The sequence below is a fragment of the Anguilla rostrata genome, chromosome 16, assembly GCF_018555375.3.
Source record: "Anguilla rostrata isolate EN2019 chromosome 16, ASM1855537v3, whole genome shotgun sequence".
Taxonomy (NCBI): Eukaryota; Metazoa; Chordata; class Actinopteri; order Anguilliformes; family Anguillidae; genus Anguilla; species Anguilla rostrata.
The window spans coordinates 34,241,581-34,265,989 of NC_057948.1; the positions used below are offsets into that span (position 1 = coordinate 34,241,581).

The 24,409-nt window shown below is 49.0% G+C and overlaps 2 protein-coding genes across 2 annotated transcripts in view; one reads left to right on the forward strand and one right to left on the reverse strand.

Moving 5' to 3' along the window:
• Positions 1 to 24,409, forward strand: part of LOC135242169 (cadherin-related family member 5-like) — a 52,744-nt gene that overhangs the window by 7,103 nt on the left and 21,232 nt on the right. The window lies entirely within an intron of this gene.
• LOC135242173 (D(4) dopamine receptor-like) lies at positions 276 to 12,959 on the reverse strand. Its single transcript, XM_064313128.1, has 4 exons — positions 11,727 to 12,959; positions 9,650 to 9,762; positions 6,386 to 7,002; positions 276 to 1,117 (listed from the first exon to the last, which is right to left on the reverse strand). The coding sequence occupies exons 1-4, from the start codon at positions 11,964 to 11,966 to the stop codon at positions 915 to 917; spliced, it is 1,173 nt and encodes a 390-aa protein (XP_064169198.1). The 5' UTR covers positions 11,967 to 12,959; the 3' UTR covers positions 276 to 914.

The window sequence follows — 24,409 nt, forward strand, 5'->3', positions numbered from 1 at the left end:
CCGGTGTTCCGTGTCCCCTCCTTCACAACATCATTTTTTGTGAAAAATGTTTAATTTTTAAAAAAATGAGCGAGGACCTCGGTGTTATTAATATAGAAAACAAAGAACCTGCCGCAGCCTTTCAAATGCACCGACAATACTTTGTGTCAGAGTCATCAGAGACTTTTTCGGAAAGTGTCTCGCATACAGAAATTTGAGATAGAAAAATGACTTCTTCGAACAAACTGCCGGATGAACATATTGCTGTGACAGTATAATTAAGCATTGTGTCAAAATCCAAATTGAGAGGTACAAAATGAAGCCAAATAACATACCGTAAGCAAGTTTTAGTCTGCATTTATACAGATACTCCTTTATTTGTGATGATATACAAAAATGGTTGTGCTTTATCGGTTTTATTGAAAATATTGGTGCCCAACGTGGAGCCGAACGTGTCCGATTCCCGCCCTAATTTGGAACGTCCCAACGACCTGCAACCGCAGTCGTGATTGTGATCTTCGCCGCCTGTTCTGCAGAGCGTAGACATCCGCGGTTATCCTCCAAAAATACGGCGTTGCCAGCTTGAGTTTCGCTTCGCAGACTAGAGCTAAGGTTGCGCAGTGCGGAGTCTGAGGAAGACCTTTCATACGCCGCTTTGGCGCGCAGTCCACGGGTGCCCAGGTCGACCAGCAGGGGTCGCTAGAGAGCGTTCTGCACAAGGATCCCAAACCCGACTGAACCGTTTCGTAACCTGGGCGATGCAACTGCCAATTCTGCGTTACCCTATGGAGCTGCTGGCCGAATTCGGTCCGACACCGCGTCCACGCCCCACGTTAACCGGACGACGAGCCCCCCCCCCCCAGCAGCCCCACGTTGTGCTCTTTTTTTTTGGGATCGGCGACCGTGTGAAGCCGCGAAGCCCCGAAGCCGGTCCTTCAGCAGAAGCTGTGCAGAAATTTCTGGAAGAAGCCGCGGAACTCGGTGTTGAAGACGGTGTAGATGATGGGGTTGAGCGCGCTGTTGACGTAGCCCAGCCAGGTGACGATGCTCATCTGGTGGGGGGTGATGTTGCAGGACCGGCAGAGCGCCCGCATGGTGTGCACCACGAAGAAGGGGGTCCAGCAGAACAGGAAGGCACCTGGGGAGCGGGGTGGGGGGGGCAGGGGAGGGGGAGTCGGAGAAACACAGTATGAGTATCTGGCAACCCACCACAGATTAAAACTGCCCAGACAGACGACACTGCACTCGGTTTTCTTATAAAAAAAAAAAAAAAAAAAAACTGAAACAAAAAAAACGTCTGTTTCACAGACACAGACCAAGCCCATTCCAAGACTGAATTCTCGTTTGAATGGAGATTCTCCATGCAGAAGTTAAGACTGAGCTTAGTCTGTGTCTGTGAAACCGGTCCAGAGTGTTACTGAGTAAACAGCTCAAACGCTCAGACAGAAACCCTCTAACCCGTGTGCCCGGGGACGTGTATTTTCTGTTTGGGTAGTCACACCGATCTGCGCTGCGTCCCCTGCTTTGTTTTCTGTGGCCTCTTCTCCGTCGCCGGTGTTCCCGGGAAGCCATCCTTCACGTTTCCACGCGGGAGTCAAGGTAACGCGCTTAACTGTGTCACGCCTGATTGGCCTGCCCGCAGCCCGGCGACGGCTAGCGTAGCCGCGAGGCTGGGGAAATAAACGACCCCCCCGCCCCCGCCAGTGCCGTACGCGCGGTCGGGTGTACCGCCGGCTCCCGGGTCTCCGCGGGAGACGCGAGGTCCTCCGGAATGCTGATGGGTTTTTCTATAAATACCTGAGGGAGCGGTTGGGGGGTGGGGTGGGGAGAGGGGGGAAGGGGGGGGGGAGTAACTGATTAAGACGGCGGTTGGGATCTCGGGGAAGTGCGAATCTCCTTCGGTGGAACGCAGATGTTTTCGTCTTAACGAGGTTAGCGTTCAGAGAGAGAGAGAGAGCCACCGTTGCACAATTCCGTCAGGACGAGGAATAATTCGCCCCCCGCCCACGCCCCCCCCCCCCCCCCCCCCGTGCGTCTCTCCCCCCGCTTGCTGATAACCTGGAAAACGCCGCAGGTGGCTGATGTGGAGCGCGGTGAGGGACGTTAGATTCCCGGGGTGCGCTCGCTCGCCGGCGATCCGTCATTAGGCTCCTTAAATAACGCCGACGGGCGGCATCCATCTTTAAACGCGCCGCGGCGGTTAGGCTAAAAAAAAAAAATGTTCCGCGGAGAGAGGAGAGCGTGGGACTTCTCTTTCACACTAGTATGAGAGGGGGAGGCCCCCCCCCCAAATTTTGGGGACCCTCGTGGCACGTTACCGGACCTCCTCGTTCGCACCCGATTGAGACCCCGAGGCACACGCTCGTCTTCGTGAACACGCGACGGCTCTCTAATGGGCGACCTTCGCAACGAAGGTTGAAGCAGCCATTTACCAGACGGGGGGGGAAAGAGAAAAGGAATGAAGACTGATCGATGTTGACAGTTGGGGGCAGTGCCACCAGCACGTTCGTCTCTGAAGCGGTCTGCTGGGCCTGCCTCGACACCCGGGCGGCTCCTCTGTGGTCTGCACTAATCGCTCGGTCATGTGACGCCTGCGCAGATCGCCCGAGGGACTCCCCCACTAGCGAACGGTGGTGTGAGAGAGCGTGCACCTTCACTGGTACCCAGGCGCAGTAGTACTCTCATTTTGTATTGCTTTTCTATATGTGGGCCTGCTACCTCCTTATTTTTTATCAATGTATGGGTCCACAACCCTGGTTCTGGAGCACCAGTGAGCCTGCTGGTTTTTGTAGTTTCTCGGCGCATTCAGCACGGTCATTTAACCATCTCTAGGACCACAGTTTCAGAGCTCCATTTTTATAAAGTGAATAAATGGGTATCACTCTAATGCTTTGACAGAAATGTCCTCAGGGGTCTTCACACACTGCACATGTGAAACCACTTTGTGTAACATCCAGGCATTCGTGTCATTTCCTGTCAGGCTGGGATTCGGTCTAATACCACGTCTAGCCATTTTCAAATCAGCCAGTCGGGGCTCCTTAACAACCAGGTGACCCTCGGCCAAATCTGTATGGAATCTGTCCACCCCCCCACCCCCCCCATTCGGGGCATGTTGTGTTAGTGGCTGGAACACCTAATTCCTTGGAATGTTTGTGCTTCTCTTTTAATTGGCTGCTTCAGTGAAGGCCACGGAGAATGGAACCGATCGATTCTGATCACGTGACTCCAGCCCCACCGCAGCCTGTGACTGAACCTTTGCTCTGTAGACATCATCTGTCACGGAGACCGAAGCTTCGCCGCGTGCGATCAGTGACCCACTGATTTATGTAAGCCAATCATGTGGGGTTTTGCAGCAGCGAGCCCAAGCCGCTTTGTTTCATTTGTTCGTATAAGTCTCTGATTGACAGCTCGATGAAAAAGCACCACCGTTATAAGAAGCCACCCAGCCCCCCCACTGCACACCACCCCACCCTCCCTAGATCCGTCAATTCACATAGACTTGGGGCTCACGATCTAGTTTTTTGGGGGGGGGGATTTGGGTCTACTCTTCTGCTGCATAGGAATGAATCTGTTCTCATCCTGCCTCAACCCCTCGACTTAACCCCCCCCCCCATTTCCCATTTCACTCCTGCCAGTCCGTGCGATTTTTTTTTTTGGCAGGATCATCCAACACAATTTTCCTGCCTTGCGCTCGCCTCCTATGCCCCCCCTCCCCCCACCCACATGCCCCCCTGCAGAACCCTCCCCCTTCCCCCCTCTGAGCTTGACAAACTGTGGCGTAGGTTTGAGGGGGTCAAGGACGAACGCAGAAGTCTCATCAGGCCTTTCGGGCGAAGGAAGCAGCGTTCTGTGTTTTTTTTTCTCGCTCATTCTTTTTTATCGGAGCCTGCGCTAACGTGCTACGCCCGCCGCTGCGCGGCTGTGATTTATCTCTCCTGTGCCCCGCGGACCTGGCAGGAGGGTTTGCGCTCGGAGTGCAAAACGTGCCCGGGGGAGGATGCGGGAAGCAGGGTTTGTGCTTCGCTTGGCCGTTTTTAAATTACGGTGATATTGGTCTTAAACCCCCACAGGCTGAGGAAGGCTTAATATGCAGGGGGCTGCCCAGACCTGTTCCTGGAGATCTGCCGTCCTGTCGGTCTTCATTTCCAACACTAATTTGGCGCACCTGATTCTGCTGATTAGCAGCTGAAGGAGGTCTCTGGCTGTTGACGCAGAAGTGCCGTTGAGGTCTGGCTTTGTTAGGGCTGGAGTGAAACCCTACAGGACTGTAGATGTCCAGTAACAGCGTTGGGCAGCCCTTCTCTAGCTGTTGAATGAGGTCTGGCTTTGTTAGGGCTGGAGTGAAACCCTACAGGACTGTAGATGTCCAGTAACAGCGTTGGGCAGCCCTTCTCTAGCTGTTGAATGAGGTGTGGCTTTGTTAGGGTTGGAGTGAAACCCTACACAGACTGTAGATGTCCAGGAACAGGGTTGGGCAGGCTTAAAGCCATATTCTTCATCTGTTCTCACCAAATGGACAAAACAGAGCTTGAAGGCAGTGGGGGGAAAAAAGCAAGAATTGAAGATAATCGAGGAAGTATTTAGCTGCAGGGAACGTTTTTCTTTTTTAGAGTACAGTTATTTAAACTGCTCTGGTGAGTTTTTTTTTTTCATCTGCTTGAAAGCACTGACAAGGAACAGTTCAATCTAAACCTCAAATAAGACTTGAAGGGCTCAATTATCCTCAAAAGTGGGCTAAGAGAGAAAAGTACTGCTCTTAGAGAATCTCGGCAGTGTCCATTTGAGTTCAGTGAGTACTCTAGTTGAGTTAAGTACTCTCTCGGAGTTGATTCTACACTGAACGTGCTGCTTGTGGTTCAGCTGCACTGCCTTTACAGGTTTACTCCTGAAAATAAGCTGGATCCTGAATTATAGAGTACTTCTGACTTCCTGCTTTTTGTCTCGGTCGGGAAAGTCTTGGCAACTAAATTGGGGTCCATGCAGGTCAGATTTTGGGGACCATATTGGTTGCCTTCATTAGACTAGCAGTGAGAAATGAATGAGACAGCAGGGAAATTATTTATTATTATTATTATTATTATTATTATTATTATCATCATTACTATTATCGTCTCTCCCTGCAGGGACTGGCACAGGTCACATTTATACAGTAGGCTTCATTCCTCTCTCTTTCCACGCTGTTGTCAGTAAGCTGCGGAAGTTTTACTGGTGTCTAGAGGGTTGAAGTATTTCTCATTGATTGGCCTTTACAGTATTTCAGCAGATTAAGCTTGTCTGTTCAGTACACAGGTGCATTGGCCCAATGTGTTTCACACTCGTCGTCTTCTGGTGACAAGCCCATCTGCATATCCACTCCACTAGAGTATTTTAAACTTTGGTAGTGAAACGTAGTAGGTCACTTTTGAACCCTTGGTTAGAAAACTCTGTTAGAGTTGATGCAACACTGTGAATTTTTCTTTGTAGACTGTAGATTGGTGGTTTTCACCCCTTGGCCAACTGGATCCATTTTTTGGGGAGAAAAGTTGTGTAAAATCCTGCTGTACTTTTTTTTTTTAAAGGAAAAAACAGTGAGAGGAGAAGTTTTCCAGTCTATTGATTGGTCTGTATGAAACGTCAGAGAGGTTGATAAATTACCCAGCTGCTCGGCTGTCGATCGCAGCGCTTTTAAAGTGAGGGTGGACTGAGGTTGTGTGCTTGTCCGTCACCGGATCACTCTGAACTTTACTGTAGGGAGGAAAAGTCCGGAGGGAACTTTCTGGAGTTTTTATGGGACAAAGCACTCGCATCATGAACCGATGGGCGCAAGCCGAAGTTCTCCAAACTTTTATCGTGTTGCCGTCCCCCTTCAGGTGAAAATAACACCCCTGAATCCTGAAAGGCCGAATTCCTGAGATGCTGTGAACTGGCCCAGGTACTTTTGTAATTTGGCCCCACAAAGTTGGTTATGATATTTTATTTACGAATGACGTGCGATGTGTGGTGTTGGCATCAGAACTGAATGATATAAAGGGACTCATAAATCTTAAATGGAGAGTTTCTGACGGCAATCGGCAGTGACCTGCTAAACAACAGAAAGTTCTGCACCGCGATACTCTGAGAATACTCTCTATTTACTAATACTCTCTAAGTACATGAGCAGAAGACCTTATCCCTCATCCAGAATGACCTACGCTGCTGAATGTTTTTTTTTTTTAAACATCCATTTATGCAACTAGATTTTTATAAAGCTAGATTCATTTAGACAACCTGAAACGACTCCGGTTGAGAGCTGTGCACAACAAGCGAGGCCCCACCTGGGAATCGAACCCGCAACCTTTGAGAGAAAATCCCGTTGCCCTGCTGTAAAACAGTGATACTCATTACAAATACGTCCATGTGTTTGTTGTACGTTAGGAGGGCTACTCACCCACTACGACTGGCAGAACCTTCATGGCTTTCCTCTCCCTGCCATTGATTTTGGCCCTTTTCTTTTTGAGGTGGGCGTGGCCATGAGGGTGGGCGTGGCCATGACCGTGGGCGTGGCCGTGGGCGTACCGCCTGTCGGGGTAGGCCAGGGTTTGGATGGGGCCGTCCTTGTACCCCGCGGGGAAACGGGCCAGCTCGTCCAGCCTGACGTCGGCGGGGTCGCGCTGGACGACGGGGGGCGAAGGGGGCGGGGCCTGGGGCGGGACGGTGAGGTGGGGGAGCGTGACGGCGCGCTGCAGTTTGGTGCGCGCCTGGACGCCGCCCCTCAGCTTGGCCTTGCGCGCCTCCTCCCACCTCCTCAGGCCCCGGAACATTCCGCAGTACAGCAGGAGCATGATGGGGCAGGGGATGAAGAAGGAGCAGACAGAGGAGTACACCACGTAGTTGTCGTCCTCCAGCTTGCAGGTGGAGGGGTCCCGCTGCGGGACGTCGTTGATCCCGAAAATGACGGGCGACGCCACGGCTAGGGCGGAGATCCAGGTGGCGGAGAGGAGCAGCACCTGCCGCTGATCCACGTGCTTCCGGTTGTAGTTCAGCGGGATGGACACAGCGATGAACCTGAGCAGCGCAGGCGAGGAGGAGACAGATTGGAGCAGCGATTCAAGCAAACGCACAAAGTACGCAAAACGCATTTCAGTATTATCAATCAGTCCTGGGTCAAATACGTATTTGTTTTGGATTCAAATACTTTTCTACGCTTTACTGATCTTGCCTGGTGTATTGGAATACCATTGGGAACCAATGAAATACTCTCAAAAAGTACAAACCCCGCCTTCTGGTCATATTCCGCAGGCTCAATTACACCAGGCAAGATCAACAGAGCACAGGAATTTGAATCCAAAACAAATGCGTATTTGACCCAGGACTGTTATCAATACGGGACAGGAGAATCAAAGGACCACAAGAGGAAGAAATTCATTTAAATAAAACAAAATATCTAACGAGGTTTGGCTGAAGTAAACTAACTATTGTAACATGACCAAAACTCTTGCTTCAGGTGTTGGTGCTCTTCACAGCAAAGTGTTGAGTGTAAAATCCATTCTGACGGCGCTTATAACTCTCGAGTGTGTGCATTATCGCTGGCTGTGTTCGAAATTGTGCACTTGTGTTCTCGTGTTGCTGTAAGAACACACCCCCAGGTACACTTGCAAGAATGCACTTATCGAGTGCAAGAACGTGTAAAATCTGTTCAGTTTGCTACGGACTTGTACTTTGTCACCACTACTGACAACTAACCTTAGCAAGAAACACATCGACACGAAAAATCCGGAAATGAAATGAAATCCTCCCTGCCTTCTGTCGCCCACTTTCTTGGCTGAGTAATGAGATTCTTACTCGCCCTCAAATAACGAGCCTAAAACGCAATGGCTCCTGGGAAGGGAAAGCGTGGGTAATCTGCTTCGATGCGCACTGTGTTTTTAAGTCCACCCACGAACACAGAGAGAACTTCCAGTGAAATCACACATTCTTGCCTTATAGCGTTCGTGAGGTTCGAACGCAATTGATCACATGACCGTTTTACGTTGCGCGCTCTTCTTTATGCTCTAGAGAGAACACAAGTGTAAGGTTTCGAACACAGCCCCTGCTGGGACTCACATAAACACTATTAGAGCTGATTAAATGCTGTAACAGTTGATACTGTACTTTAAATGTGTAGCAATCAGTTGTGCATTAAATTGTGTACCCTAAACTTTTTAGGATTAGTGAGCAAAATGTGTGCAGTAACCTTGATAATCTCTTACTAGGATTAGTGAGCAAATTGTGTACAGTAACAATGGTAATCTCTTTCTAGAATAAGTGAGCAAATTGTGTACAGTAATCTCTTTCTAGGATTAGTTGGCAAATTGTGTACAGTAACCTTGGTGATCTCTTTCTAGGATTAGTAGGCAAATTGCGTACAGTAACCATGGCGATCTCTTTCTAGGATTAGTGAGCAAACTGGTACAGTAACCATGGCGATCTCTTTCTAGGATTAGTGAGCAAACTGGTACAGTAACCATGGCGATCTCTTTCTAGGATTAGTGAGCAAACTGGTACAGTAACCATGGTGATCTCTTCCTAGCATTAGCAGTGTGTCTCTCGGGTTTCGCGTTTTATGACGCGGTGTTCATCGGTGTTTGTCGGGACTCGGAGGACGAACGGCTGCAGTTCAGGCCCGACGTGTCGGTGCCTCCGAGCGGCGGCGCCGGCGGCGGTTTATTATGATGGACGCGTGGCGTCCCCGGGCGTGCATTCCGATGCCTGCCGCCTGAGAAGCTTCAGCGTGAGGGACGGTCACCTCTGCTCAGAGGCGCAGTTATTTAGTCCTAACGGCCCATGCCTGAGGGGCGCTCGCCGTTCGGAAAAGCGCGAGCGTACGTGATCCGTCTCCCGTGGCGACGCGCTCCCCCTGTGGTCGTGCTGAGGTATCCCCCCCCCCCCCCCCACCCCACTTCCTCAATTCTAGGAGATCTGGGAAAATCCACAGGGTCCATGGGCGCCAGTGGTAGAAGGGGGGCTCGTTTTAAAAGAAGGCAGTATACGGGGTAAAATCATCACCTGTTTAGTGTTGAAGTGTAGTATAATGGGTAAGGAGTTGGTCTTGTGACCTGAAGGTCGCAGGTTCGATTTCCTGCTAGAGCACTGCCGTTGTACCCTTGAGCAAGGTACTTAACATGCATTGCTTCAGTATATATCCAGCTGTATAAATGGATGCAATGTAAAAAGTTGTGTAAGTCACTCTGGATAAGAGCATCTGCTAAATGCCTGTAATGCAATGCAAATTAATTTTGGTCATGGAGGATTAAGAAAAGTGTGATTTTTTTTTTTTGGTGGGGGGGTACCATCCCAATTATCTGCCATCATCATTTACGGGCCCATGCTGCATGAAATCAGTTCTACACAGTGAAATGTCCAGTGTTAATTCAACCCTCAACAGGTAACACATGGTCCGACATTTTAGAGTGTTAAGGGTTGAATTAACACTGGATATTTTACTGCGTAGATTGTTCGGAGATTTTTGCGTGAGTAACATTGTCAATTCCTCATAATAATCTGAAAACCCGTGAAACTAGACAAAAATCTTTTTTTTTTTTTATTACTTACCTTTCCCTTTAATTATAACTGCCTGCGAAATGGGACATGCGCGCGCTCATTATGACATCGCATGCGCCGTTGCGCTGAGCACAATGGGACATGAATGCAGGCATTTAAGACGGAAGCTGACCTGTCGATGCTGATGGCGCAGAGGTTAAATATGGAAGCGGTGCACAGCATCACGTCCATCGTCATCAGTCCATCGCAGATAAACATGCTAAGGGCCCACACGCCACCCTGGAACTGAACAGAACGCATACGCGCGCACAGTCAGACACGCACGCACGCACACACACATCAGTATCGAATATGATTTTAATGCCCACTTCTCCGTCACGCGGAGCTCCCGTCGTGTTCCGATTTAGACTGACTGCTGTGAAATCGCGATTTCCTCATTAGCGGGCGGCACCATTCCCGCCCGAGGGCTAATAGAAAATTACAGGTCCTCTGCTTCATGATACATTTCACTCCTGAACAACTGAATGGGGTAGGCGACATTGCCCTTATGGCAACCTCTGATTATTATTAGTATTTTTATTAATATTATTATTACTAGTATTATTGGTTTAATAATTCATCTTTGTTGTCTTCTCATTTTACATTAGATAGGCCTATATTTGAGAACGTGATGATCCCATATACGAGCGCCACCCCCCCCCCCCACCCCCCAGCGGTCGATCTGAGGTCAGTATAGTGACCATTGTTTGCGGAAAGTAATTGCAGTACAGTTCGCGGATGTTCTGTTTCCGATTCTGTTTTCGTGGTCTGTAAAAGCACAGGCACTGTGCTTTTGGGAGCGCAGCGGTGATCAGGAGACAAATGTCTATTGTGCGATGGGAGCTGGAGCGTGCGCTTATGCGGGGAAGGGAGGCGCGCACGCGGTCCCTCGCTGCGGGTGGCTGGGGTCCAGGCCCCGAACGTTCGGCGCGTGGGGTCAGATTAAGTTCTTGTTGACTATTGTCTCCTGGGGTATTTGCGCAGTTGTGTTATATGTTGGAGCAGTGTTGCGTTATGCAATGCAAATGACATTCACGTGTCACATTGTACTATGACAAAAAGGTGCATTCAACTGATTGTGTCGGCCTGTCTCGCGGTGGAAGAATGTGCCGAATATTAGCACGCAACAGGCTGCCTGATGTCAAATAAAAACATCAACGCGTGTCTTCAGGAGGCAAATAGACTATTTCACTTAATGAATTCACTCCACATTACATGCAACAGTAACTAGTCTCTTACCAGAGGAAATATCTGACGCCCTCCAAATGATACGCATTTAATTGCATTGAGAAAAAATGTGTCTCTCAAGGGAAACGAGCTTATTAAAGTGTTGTTGCTTGTTTATTTATTTATTTAGCCCAGTTGTTGTTGACTCGGAAAAGTAGCAAAAACTGGTGTTTTTCCTCGAGTCGTATACCAGTGCTACATCCTGCTCATAAAACCTTTCAAACATATTTCGATTAACAGAAGGTCGGTGTGGAATTTACGGGCTGACTAATATATTTACATAAACGAGACGACAGACCTTGTGTGCGTATAATTTCCAGTGTCACATGAATGAATCTGCTTTCTGCTGATGCGGTCGAAGCGCGCCTATTTTTGCTAATACACACTAATATTTTAAGTAGCTACCTCTTAAGCAGCGTCCCATATTCTAAAGCACCATCGACCGCTTGAATTCTCCCTACCTACATCTCTCTGTTGTTTCTGCGTTTTTGTCCCACGTGGGTTAACGCAGAAACGCGGGACAGTGTGAGCTTGTGTGACTACTATATTTGAACGGAACGTCCTCATTCGTTCTTTGCCATTTAGTTGTCAAATGTCATTTTTAATGAGAGTTCCCAATGAAAGGACAGGGGTTGGGTAACTGAAAATCCGATAACCATCGCGGTTTGATATTGCTGATCAGCACCAGGAGAAAAGATTTTGAAGCGATTAGCCAGTTCTTTTCTAAAGAACGGAACTAACGCATTTTATCACAATGCTATTATTCATGAGTCATGCCTTTTCGGTCACAGACGTTCTTTGCAGAGTAGTTGCATGGAAGCTACCTTTCAGGAGTGAAGCATAATCGCAAATTGCTATAGGGGATTCGTTTAAATCAATTATCATTTGAATACGAAGATCGAGCAGTTGCTATAAGTACGTGTAAGTTATTCTCGATATGGTTGCGTTTGCCGTTTCCAGTGTCCAGGCTTGTTGGTACTCACCTCCGCGTAAACGAAGAGTGGCAACACCAGTACTGCCAACAACAGGTCTGCAACAGCCAAACTGACTATGAAGTAGTTGGTTGTAGTTTTTAAAGCTTTTTCCGTGTATACGCTAAGGCACACCAGCAGATTTCCACAAATGATAACGATGATGAGCAATATCCCGAAGACCAGTGCGGGAAAGTTGTAGTCAGTGTTCGGGGGCACGGTTTGGTTGGAACCGGTGAGGTTGGCTTGCATGTCGGCGGTCAGCCGTCCTGTCGCTGCCCGGGGATCCACAGCCTCCCTCTAAATCTCCTGGTCCGAACAAAATCGGCTTCCTTGAACAGAGCATCTAGGCATCGTTTCAACAAGTCCGGTAGGGGTAGACGTTTGTCATCCGAAACTTTCAGCCCGGCGTGGACGCCCGCGTGCGTCGCGTTTTCTGCGAGCCCGTCTTCCTGGTTTTTGTGCTCAGCACCACCGACTGTGGACAGTTCTCGAGCGCATCGCAGAAAACCTGCCTCTGATTTATACGAAACTTTTAAGACGCAGTCATTTCCTTTTCGGTGCATGGAAGATTATAAAAAGCCGAAATTAAAACTCAAAATATAAAACAAGAACTGCACACCAACAGTACATCGGAATATAAAGAAGGTAGAAATTATGCATGAAATCCGTTCATTTTTTGCATGGTACCTTGGGGTGGAAACAGCTTCTTTTTTTTTATTGCGCGCGCTGGCTTTTCAGTCGGTTCCCCTGTTATTCAAGTGGTTCTGCGTAGATTTATCCGAAGCACGGCTCAAAATCCAGCGGCGTAAATCTCTATACAGCTGGACTCGCCCTCCTTCAGAGTGAAACACAGATAGGCATTTGGAAACCAGCGAAAAGTAGACTATTATTCATGACAAAAAGGGCTATACAGAGTTATCGCACAGAATGAGTGGGTTGAGAAGAGCTTCTTGAGTGTGATATAAACTACTAGACGCGTCGATGTAGTCACGGTATGTGAGGAGCGTCAAGATCGGGGGGCGGGGGGTTTCTTCCCGTGACATTAATCCTTTCCATATAGCGCGCGGTGCGACGGATCCAATACATGATGTCATTGTTTTATGGAATGTCGGCTATTTGGTAAACGCAAGAATGATAATGACTTATTTATTGGAACATATTTATTGTACTGTATCGCATATCTGCTGCTGTTCTATTTTATAGGCGTGCATTTTAGGTAATTAACATCGCAATATTCATATTAATTAACAATTAAACGGTGTATAAGTATGTTCATCGAGGATTGCTTTGAAAAGTACATAATTTTGAATATATCTGAAGTGGTTTTTTTGTATCTTTTGTTAGTTTCAAACGCAACGTTTGCAATATTCATAATAATTAACAATAGGCTGTCAACAATGCAAAGGTCTCCAAGTTGGCTTCTTCGTCAATGATTCTTTTTTAAAAGTACATAATTTTGAATGCATCTAAATTGTTTTCTTCTGCATCTTTTTGTTTGTTTCAAACCCAGCGTTTGGCTAAGTTAAAATAACAATGCACAGGTCTTACCATTGACTCTGTTAGCACAGTCTCGGTAAACCACACAGGTTGGAACTGAGCAACACAATAGCTGTGAGGTCGCAGCGCTCTGAACGTCAATATACCTGTGGGCTACAAATGATCACGCGCACGTTGAACGCACGTGCCCTGTTTTATTCTTCGAATGTCTGCGATCCAGCACTTCAACGCGTGGTACCTCTCGTATAAAGCCTTTTTATTTCGTAGTGTGAATACAGCCGTAGACAATTGCTGGGAGAGGACAAGGACATATCTTGCACTATAGGCTACGATTATTTAGAACAGGCGGCTTACTCGGAACTACGCCAGTTCACCTGAAGTGGACTATATTTATCACGAGTACGCAAAGAATCTGTATTATTCTGTGTACCTTGCGCTCGCACGGTTTTGTGGTTCCATAATGCGAAGATGTGTTGTCTGACTATTGCGTATTGGTACAAATATGTTTTCATCAGGGGTTCTCATTGTAATCACCGAAGACTGGAACAAAAACATTTTTCGTGGCGCACTGTCACGCTTGGACCAGCGGGTTCAGTATAGATTCACACTTTCACCGAGGGAGTCAGCGACACGTCCACATTTTTTTTTTTAGCATAATGAAGCTTTATTTGTTAAACATTGCTGACCGCGCTAGAGAGAGGCCGTCCATCTGCTTAAGACCTCACAACTTTGCCAAACAACAGTTTGCCATTTTAGAACTTTGAAAGTGTTGAGATGGTCGTCATGGTCCTGGAGAGCCACAAGTTTTTGAAAGTTGACCCAAAAGTCAGCACCCAATCCTGACCAGAGTAACCAATCGAGGTGAGCTAACTCTGTAATCGGCTGCTCTAACTGATTAAGTGCAGAGCCTGTGGCTTCCCAGGACCAGGGTTTCTGACCCCTGTGCTAGACACACACAGCCTATCACTATGCGCGCAGGTTCCCAGTGAGCACAAGCCCGAACATGGACGGGATCTACAAGTCTAGAGAGGTGGGAATCTAGGCTGAGAGATGTTTTGGCATAAACGGACCAATTTAGCCATAATTTTAGCTCCGGTTTTACCTGGATATTGCCTTGTTATGTCCTAGCCGGCTAGAAAACTTTAACGTTTAATGGAAATCTAGCCGGGTTTTCACCGAACGTCAAGATGGTTGCCTATATCGTGGAACGCGAGGTCAACAGCTCGAGGTCTGCGAGGGCACCCCCACCTATTTGACCTTCGGGTTTGCCTGTGACCTGATTTAGGACAGTTCGTGCGAAAATCCCACGAGTGAGTTCTAAGTTCAGCAAATATGATGAAGTATTAATTAATATTCTGCCTCCCTCCTTGGTACTCATCGACTGTATTAGATAAACAGGACTTGTTCATGATGCTGTTTTGCCGCAGGATTCAAAATAACCTCCGGGTATGCTAGTTATTCAGTGATTATTAGGCTGTGGTGTGATGTAGCCTAACTTTCGACTATAAAACCGCACGTGCAATACAGATTAATGGCGGACTGACGTAGAATGACTGTTTTTCTGTCGCTGTGTTTCAATTTAATTATTATACAGAATAGGACACAGACCGGCCAAATTATTGTAGTCACTCTGATTAAAATGAATGTAATGTAAGCTCCACAGCAGCTAAACGCATATGCAAAACCGCTGTTCCCCCGATCTCCTCTCTTAATGCGCGATTCTTTTGACAAAGCAGTGACTACAAAATGAGTCTGTGATATGGCATTATTTTACATAGTTTTTGAGCGCTACCATTATGCAGTGTAGTGTTGCCCGTGAATAATTTTTGGCATCACGTGACCCTGCAATGATATCGCTGATGCATGCATTGATACTGCTGCTCATATGGAGCAATTTCTGGCCCTGGGAGCGCCTTATTATGACGATGATGCTGTATTTTGCCCTGACGGCTACTGCTGTATTTTTTTAATCAGTTTAATTTTTTTCAGTCAACTAATGCCAACTTATGTGGTCGGCTATTCTGTACCTATAAAAAGATAAAACTTACAGAGCTTCACAGACACTCTACCTCCACGTGGGGCTCAAATCACAACGAAATAAGGAGCCAGGACGCTTACATGGCAGGTGGTTGCGTCTGTATTAGTCGACGTTTCGGTCTACAGACATTTTTAGAGACGTAGGCCTACAAGGTACTGCAGACAGTCATCTGCTATGTAAGCCTCGCGACTTTTTCCCCCCCATTGTTTTTGGCGCCTATAACAGTAAGTTGCTTGATTTAGTTCGCTACCATTATTGTACCATTACGTGCTCTACATTCCAGTGTTGCTCCCGTGATTAACATTTTAATCTATTCTGCCACAGCAAACTTGTAAGCCTCTCCCGATTAGAGATCAACCGAGGAAATAATTTGGAAGCTATCGGAAGTATTTTTTGGCCGTAACAATAAAGGAATGGCTCCTAAATTCTGTCTGGTGAGCGACGGGACTGTCTGGCATCTTAACAGCCGTTTTGTATCGAAACCGACTTGAGGCCTTGCTTGCCTGCAACCTGTAATGACATTTCTGCCCTGAATGCACCCGGCGCCATTAACTTTTATCCGCTCTGATGTTTTTCACCCGAAACGAATAATAGCACCCGTCCCCCGCAGTGATGAATTACTTTGCGTTCCCAGCTAAGGCTCCTGTGGTTTCCCTTCTCAAAAAGTTTTCCCGAGCCAAAAATGGTCGTGGTAATGTTAGGCTTCCTTGGGATTTGACCCCATTAATGCGTTTGGTTGAGGCTCCTTTACAGCATGGTGCGCTTTGTGATTCGTTGCTAATTTATTAACTTTATAGTTGGAGACGCCAACGCGAGTGTTCCTGAAACCAAATATTGCCGGCGCTGCTGTGATTCACTGGCCGGAGCCTGTCCTCGTGTGTGCTGCTGTGCGGACTGAACCATTTTGATTGGCTGAAACGAATCGATACTCGTTGTAGCGTCTCCCAGTGTGGGGCTCATTAAAAGCCTCACTGCCTGACGACTTCATAATACAGTTTTTAAATGCCTGACGGGGTTCTTTCCCGGCAGTGTGTGTGGGAACAGGTGCATTTGGAAGACAGAGGATGGTCCCTGGATAGCACTGCTCTCTCCCCGATGACCATCTTGAAAGGTTACAAGGCCAGCTCCCTTGCCCATTGTACTGCTTTGGGTAAGGAGCTGTGGGTGTGTCGCGCTCCTCATACACACACACGTCCCGAGCTGAACCTGCTGGCCTACAGCACTCGTTCTGCAGGAGTGTTTATTTGGCATGTGGGTGCACTCTCTCCGAACTCCTCTGTTTTTCCATCTTTCCTATTTCCCTCTCTCTCCTCCGGGCTCGGAGTTCTTCCTCTCCCTGGAGGTCTTCCTCTCCCTGCGGTTCTGCGGGACCCGAGTTTAGCTTCTCCTCAGTTTAGTTTCTGCTTCCTCGTCTGATTTTCCTCCTCTGCCGAAAGATAAAAATCTAATAGGGCGATGCATATCTGCTTTAAAAAAAAAGAAAAGAAAGAAACATTTATTAAAAACGCTTACTTTTTCAGTTCTGAGATAGGGTTGACAGGCGATGGTGGCATAATGGATGTTCTTTGAGAATTATTGTTTCTGAATAACAGTGTTTCATCAGGAATTCATAGGAAGGACAATGCCTGTTCTAAGAACCTGTTGTTCCCCATTCTGCCTTGGTTTCCCCCCCCCCTCCCCTGTCTCTCTTTATGTCCCATGAATCATTGCGTCCTGAATTACGAAACGAGCTGAATCCAGCTGTCTCTCGAGACAGGTGGAACCTCCGGTACCTGCCACCACAGCCGCTGACTCACAGCCATTCCGTGCGTGCGTTTTTAATTTTTTAATTTTAAATCCCTGCTGCCAATGCTGTACGGTGCCAGCACCCTGGCACCAGGGACAGGGAAATTTTCCTGCATGTTCTGGGGGCTGCTTAGTAACAGAATGAGTGACATAACTGTTAGTTATTTAAAAAAATAAATAAAATAAATACGTTTATTTATCTACTTGCTTAAGCGAGGGGCAAAGGTCAGTAGGAGAGCTGGCGTCGGCTCAGCGGAAGCAGCAAGCTCAAACACTGACTGCCTGAAGGGAAAGTACTGACCTGTTTTTTTTTTTTATAAGACTATTATATAAAATAAAATTTGAAAAATCAAATATGATCCGAAGTACCTGCGACTGGGTTTTTTTTTTGAAAACCTTCCTGAGAACACGGATCTTTTGGATGTGGACGGGACGTGTTCTCTCTCCTCATCACAGTGACACACGCGATTGATAAATCGGTGATAAACCTGATGTCCCGTAAGACTAAGAAAAATGCTTCTCTCTCAGAGTTGGTATAAAATTACGTGAAGCATTCTTGTCTCTCAGTGTTGGTGTAGAACTGAGCGTAACACACACTCGTGTCTCAGTGTTGGTATAAAACTAAGTGACACACACTCGTGTCTCAGTGTTGGTATATAACTAAATAACACACTTGTCTCTCAGTGTTGGTATAAGACTAAGTGACACACTCTTGTCTCTGTTGGTATAGAGCTAAATGACACACTCTTGTCTCTCAGTGTTGGTATAAAACTAGGCGTAACACACTCTTGTCTCTCAGTGTTGGTATAGAACTAGGCGTAACACACTCGTCTCTCAGTGTTGGTATAAGACTAAGTGACACACTCTTGTCTCAGTGTTGGTATAGAACTAAGTGACACACTCTTGTCTCTCAGTGTTGGTGTTCGGACAGCGCAGTCTCTGTACGCCGGGTTGCCAGTCAAACGCGCGCTCAGTGGGAGACGCGCGCGGTCGCTCAGGGAGAGACGTGCGCGGTCGCTCAGGGAGAGACGTGCGTGGTCGCTCAGGGAGAGACGTGCGCGGTCGCTCAGAGAGAGACGTGCGCGGTCGCTCGGGAAGAGACGTGCGTGGTCGCTCGGGGAGAGACGTGCGCGGTCGCTCAGGGGGAGACGTGCGCGGTCGCTCAGGGGGAGACGTGCGCGGTCGCTCGGGGGGAGACGTGCGCGGTCGCTCGGGGAGAGACGTGCGCGGTCGCTCGGGGAGAGACGTGCGCGGTCGCTCGGGGAGAGACGTGCGCGGGCGCTCAGGGGGAGACGTGCGAGGTCGCTCAGGGAGAGAGACGTGCGCGGTCGCTCAGGGGGAGACGTGCGAGGTCGCTCAGGGAGAGACGTGCGCGGTCGCTCAGGGGGAGACGTGCGCGGTCGCTCAGGGGGAGACGTGCGCGGTCGCTCGGGGGAGACGTGCGCGGTCGCTCAGGGGAGACGTGGCGCGTCGCTCGGGGAGACGTGCGCGGTCGCTCGGGGAGAGACGTGCGCGGTCGCTCGGGGAGAGACGTGCGCGGTCGCTCGGGAGAGACGTGCGCGGTCACTCATGAACCCCTCGCTGAAATTGGCCTTTTAATCAACCGCTCGCGCTTTTCACGGACCAGATTTAATTTGGAAAATCTGCTCACCCAATTTTCACTGGCATAATATCTCTATTACTACGCTCACCCAATTTGTGATATAGCTGTGATTTTTTTGGAGGCTTGGGGGAGCTGGGGGGGGCGGGCTGAGTTGGTTGGCGGACGGAGGGATAATTGCCTGAATTCTTTTTGCTGAGTCACATCCTTTATCGTATCTTCCGCCGTCTGGTTTTTTTTTTTTCGTCGCGCCTTTTCCAGGTGCTGCCGTGGCGACACCTGTGCCGTCTTGCATTAGCACTCTTATTTGTGTGTCGTGTACCTGTGCTGCTGTCGTAGCTCGTTTTATTTTAAAGGTACGCGTCCTGCCACCGCCGCTGCTGCTGCTACGCAAACGTAGGGCTGAATATAGCCCTGGAGGAAAACGCCTGTGTGCTCAGTGTGCCCACGCCCATCTCATCTGGCCAATGAGCGGGGGGGGGGCTGGCTGCCGTGTGTAATAGACGTGAACGTGATGGACTCTTCGAAGGGTCACGCCAACGCGGAGGTCAGAGGTCAAAGGTCAGTCTCGGCGGTCCGCGAACTCTGTGCCTTCTGACCCCCGGCCCCTGAACGTCAGGGGACACGCCCCCTCTCTTGCTGCCATGGCAACGCGGCAGATTACCGATGGCGGCGGCGGCCATGGTTGCCGATCGACGCGTCGGCTCGGCTGAGTTCGCTGCGGCAGCGGCCCAAAGGGTCATTAGCCTGGGCTCTGGCCCATTGGCTGCTCGGCGGAGCGGTCGGCTAAAGTCATTAACTTCCTGTGTCGCGACCCCCTGGGGAGGAGCACTTTGGACCCCTTTGAGTTTACTACCAGCATAGCAGCCAATCACGTCGCGGTCTGCAGGGCAGCGGGCCAATCCCCCGCGTGGCCGTGGCGATGGTTCGATCCCCTGTCACGCCACCCTCTGGGCTGTGATCCTTCTGTTGCCGTCTCTGATTCTGTACTGTGATCCCATCTCTATCTGTGACCCTCTCTGTGCTGGGATCCCATCTCTATCTGTAAGCCTCTCTGCACTGTGATCCCATCTCTATCTGTACCCCTCTCTGTGCTGTGACCCCATCTCTATCTGTAACCCTCTCTGCACTGTGATCCCATCTCTATCTGTGACCCTCTCTGCACTGTGACCCCACCTCTAGCTGTTACCCTCTCTGCTTTCCCCCTTTTTGAATAATGATACAGGAAAGGACGGTGGAGTGTCCATTCCAAAATTGTTTTAAATTAAATAAAGTATCAAAGGGATAAGTTTGTCCTTAGTATTCATGTCTTCCCTCTGTCAATTATTGTGCTGATTCAGTGTGTAAGTTGCTCTCTGTGCAGTGAGAGCGGACCGGAGGTTTTTTCGGGCAGAGGAATTGTACGTCCTCCTTAAAAGTTGTTCTTTGTGGAGTATTAATTACTCGCGGCATCAGAGTGATTTATGGAATGGCAGCGACGGAGGAAGGCTCCTCACGGCTCGAACCTGGAGGGAAATCAGCGCTCCTTCGTGTCACGGGAGCTCAGGATGAAGCGCTGCACACAGACAACATCGGAGGGGACTAATTGGTCATTGTGAAGTCAGAGGAGGATAGACGGGCCGGAAAAGTCCATTTGAGTGATCGTACGGGAGGATATTTGTAAAATGGGGGGGAAAAAAAGAAAAGAATTTCAAATAATGCAATTCACGCTATCAGTCTTGTGTGTGTGTCTGTGTGTGTGTGTGCGTGCGTGCGCGTGTGTGTGCATGTGTTTGTGCGTGTGTGTGTGTGTTAGCATACGTGCGTGTTTTCGTGTGTGTTTGTGTGTGTGTGTGAAAAATATAATTGTTCAGCCTGCTACCATTGGATTTCTTCACTGTCTTATGGATTACTTTTTTTTGATTTATAGTAAAGACAGAACACATTTATAAACCTTTGTGTTTATGTCGCCAATCTCTAAGCGTAATGCTGCTTAACGGGGCTTTTTCATGGATGTTTTAGTATGATTTACCAAGGTTTCATTTTATTTTATGTAGAAATGATTAACGGTTAACTTTCTTGATTATTTAAAATAGTTTTTTTGTGAGGTAATATCACGGATAAGACTTATGGCCTTGCCTTTTACACGACCTCTACCTGGGAGTGTTCATCCTAAGCCCATCGTCCCGAGTCCAGGTTCTGCTGACTTTGAAGACCCAGCCTGCAGGCCTGAAGACTGCAGGCCTTACTGCTCGGTTCTCATTTGGTTCTCGGACCCATTTCAGGTTCGTTTTAGAAAGCAACGCAGCAGCACTGCCAAATGCAGAAGGACGACATTAAGCGGTCACATGGGGGAGTGATGTTGGAATCGTACCTCTGATTGGACAAGACAGTGCACTTCTACACCAATCCCAACTTTGCCCCACCCGGTGCGTAGACTGAACAGATTTGAACACGCGTGTGAATCACAGGCAGGTTGCTTGGCAACATATTTATCTGCATAAAGATGTGGCAGCAACTATAAATGAAGATTTGTGTGTCTGTGTGTCTGTGTGCGTGCATGCGTGTTTTAAAATTTCTTCGTTTTTTTTTTGCTTTTCACACCATATAGGGTAAAACTGAACCCTTGCTAACTGGCAGTTTTATCACGTCTGATATATTTGTCTGAGATGCATTCGCTGCTGGCAATTGATGTTGTATTTAATATGTGTGTTTTTTTGACTTGGCAGGATTTTACACTAAAGTATTGATTTTTCTTTTTATTATAATTTGTTGTACTTAAGCTTTTATGGGCTGTGCTACTTTTGAGTTTAGCCGAGTTAAGCAACACAGTATTAATTCTGCGCTTCAGTTATGTTCCCATGATGCTTTGTAGTCAATATGTCCACGGCTCTCTGCTAACTGCCTGTCTCAACCTAAACTTCCCAGATCTGAATGCCTCTCAGCTCACATCTGGTGAACGTTTTGGCACAACATTGCTCATCTTGCAGTTTAGGAGCCTGTATAACGGACTCCTGTGTCGTCGTTGAATTTATTTATTTATTTTTTACACAGTGAAATAATGCGGGGCCAGTGTTACTGGACCCCTGATGTTTCGGCTGGGCCATTTCTGGGCCCATTACAGTAACCTCGTTTCTCTTGTCAAAAGCGGTTAAGGCCTGTGAAAGAGGGGCATCTGTGGCTGCCAGAAACTGTACATCACGTGGGGGGGGGGTGTGGGGGTGGGGGGGGCACATTATAAATAACTGCTTTCCCGACATGTGCCACATACCACTGCAAACGGATAAAAAAAAGGGGGGGTAGGGCATGATGTGATGGAAGCTCATTAAAAGGAGGGGGGGGGGGGGCGGGTCGGTGTGTGAACCAATCACTCGATTCTTTCGCTCACCCCCCCCTCCCCCGCCGATCGGCAGTGCGTGCCAGAGACAGGCTGCGGCGCGGCTGTCTTGCATTGTGTCGCTGTTTCAGTTCCAGCCGCGGTGCTGAATGCCGCCGCTGTGTCCGGCCCGTCTGGCTGAAGCAGGACCGGGGGACAGAGCCTAATTTCCCCTGCGCGTGAACTCTGTGCCGAAACGTGGAAGCGGTCGCATTGCGGCTAATGGGCGGCTTTCACCTATTAACGTTTAATTGGCCGCCAGGAGTTTTCTAACGTAATTGCAGCAGCTGCTGAAATACTTCTATTTAGAATTCCACAGCAGTTATTCGTCCTTGATTATTTTATGGCTGTTACTGTAGAACATCTGTTGTCAACCTTTGAGGTAGAGCGGGTCATATCTTGACTCCCGATCTTGGCACCCAACTCGTAATTAATTGTCATGGAAACAGTCACTTGATTTCTTGACCGTCACGTCAGTGTGGCCATCAGTGTTCAGCGCAGTCTTTATGCTGTGACTTTCTTTTCGATATTTAAGCGTTGCGTTCCAAGTCTCTTCTGACGTCTCCGTTGTGACCCGATCTTTGCTTAGAGCCGCCGATTCGAAGTCGTTCCGTCCTCCTCCTGTCAGACACGCCGTCGTATGTCCCTGCGCCCCCCCCCCCTTTACGAACGGGAACGATGGCAGCTGCGCAGCCGAGAGGGGAGAATTTAACGCGGGTTGAAGAAAGGTTGGAAAGAGCGGTCAGACGTTTATGAAGCGGTGTTAACAAATGCGCCGCAACGTTACGCGTTAAGCTCCAGGAGCGAGAGCGTACCGGGCGCGTGGCGGAGGTGCGATCTCCACGTCTGCGCATACCGCTCCTCTCCGGCCCGCGGTGCCATCTCCACGTCTGCGCGTGCCGCTCCTCTCTGGCCCGCGGTGCCATCTCCACGTCTGCGCATACCGCTCCTCTCCAGCCCGCGCTGCCATCTCCACGTCTGCGCATACCGCTCCTCTCCGGCCCGCGGTGCGATCTCCACGTCTGCGCATACCGCTCCTCTCCGGCCCGCCCTGCGATCTCCACGTCTGCGCGTGCCGCTCCTCTCCGGCCCGCGGTGCGATGGCTGCCTCGTGATGCACAGAGTTGTGAATTCGTCGCGGGCTGCTAAATCGAGCGTTCTCCCGGGAGTCTGGGGGGGGGGGGGAGACGATGCGTGCGTGCGTGCGTGCGTGCCAGCCGCTCGCGAAGCGGACTCCCTTCTCCTGGAACGCCTGACTCTTCCGGCGGATTGGAGCGGAACGGAGGCTGGCGTCCCGACGCGCTCTTTTTTTGGGGGGGGGGGGGGGGGGGGGGGAGAACTCGTGCTCCTCATGCGCTCTTCCAGAACATTCCTGTGAAGCGACCGCCGTGGAGCCTCTCGGGTTTTTAAAGGTCGGACAGGTTGAGACGAACGCGGCGGATGTAGCGCTGTTGCGCGGTAGCGGGGGGAGGGTGCGGACACCCCAATGTGGAGCCCGGCCCGGCCCGGCCCGGCCCGGCCGTGTGTGTGTGCCAGGACAGGATGTGCCGGGTCACTGGCGGTGATGGGGCGTCGCTATGGACAACCGTAGCCTGGTACCTGTTAGGCAGATGATAGTGGGGTTATTTGGGGTTTAGACCCAGTTTGTTTGCTTGCTTTGTTTCACCTTTGGTGTTGGTCATCTGCACACGCACACACACGCACGCACACACGCACGCACACACACACACACACACACACACACACACACACACAAAAGCACCCCATTTTTGGGGCAGGTGTTTGAGTGGTATTCTTCGTTATGGTGAAAAGTTTTCAGTCATCAACTTTAGACGTCTTCCTTAGCCTACCAGGCCCTTTGGGATTACTGAGCTCACCAGTGCTCTCTCTTAGTTATATTCTACACAGGTGATTTTGGTTATCCTAAGGTTTGGCCTATGTCTCTTGACTTTTTTTTCTTCTTATTTCGCAGCCTCATAATTGCTTCCTTGACTTTCATTGGCACAACTCTGTTCCCCATGTTGACAAATGCCAATAACAGATTCCAAAGGCAATCAAGAGGCTAGAATCAAGGCAAGATACTGAACACTCACCTATACCTGCACTAAGGAAGCAATTGGACACACCTGACTCATCAGAAACACCTGTGAAGGTTTTTGCCCGAACATTATGGTACCCGGAAATGGGGGGACTGTATAGCAAGTGCTGTAATTTCTACATTGTGAAACCAGAATGTATTAAAATGCCATTTAATAAAAGCTGAGAATCACTGCACTTTGACCACATGTGGATTTTCTCATTATAAATCTAAAATTGTGCGGCCAAATCAAGGAAAAAAAGAAATTACTTTGTCCCAAACATTATGCAGCTCATTGTAAGTTAGCCCACAAGCAGGGAGGCTGCTCCCCCCCCCCCCC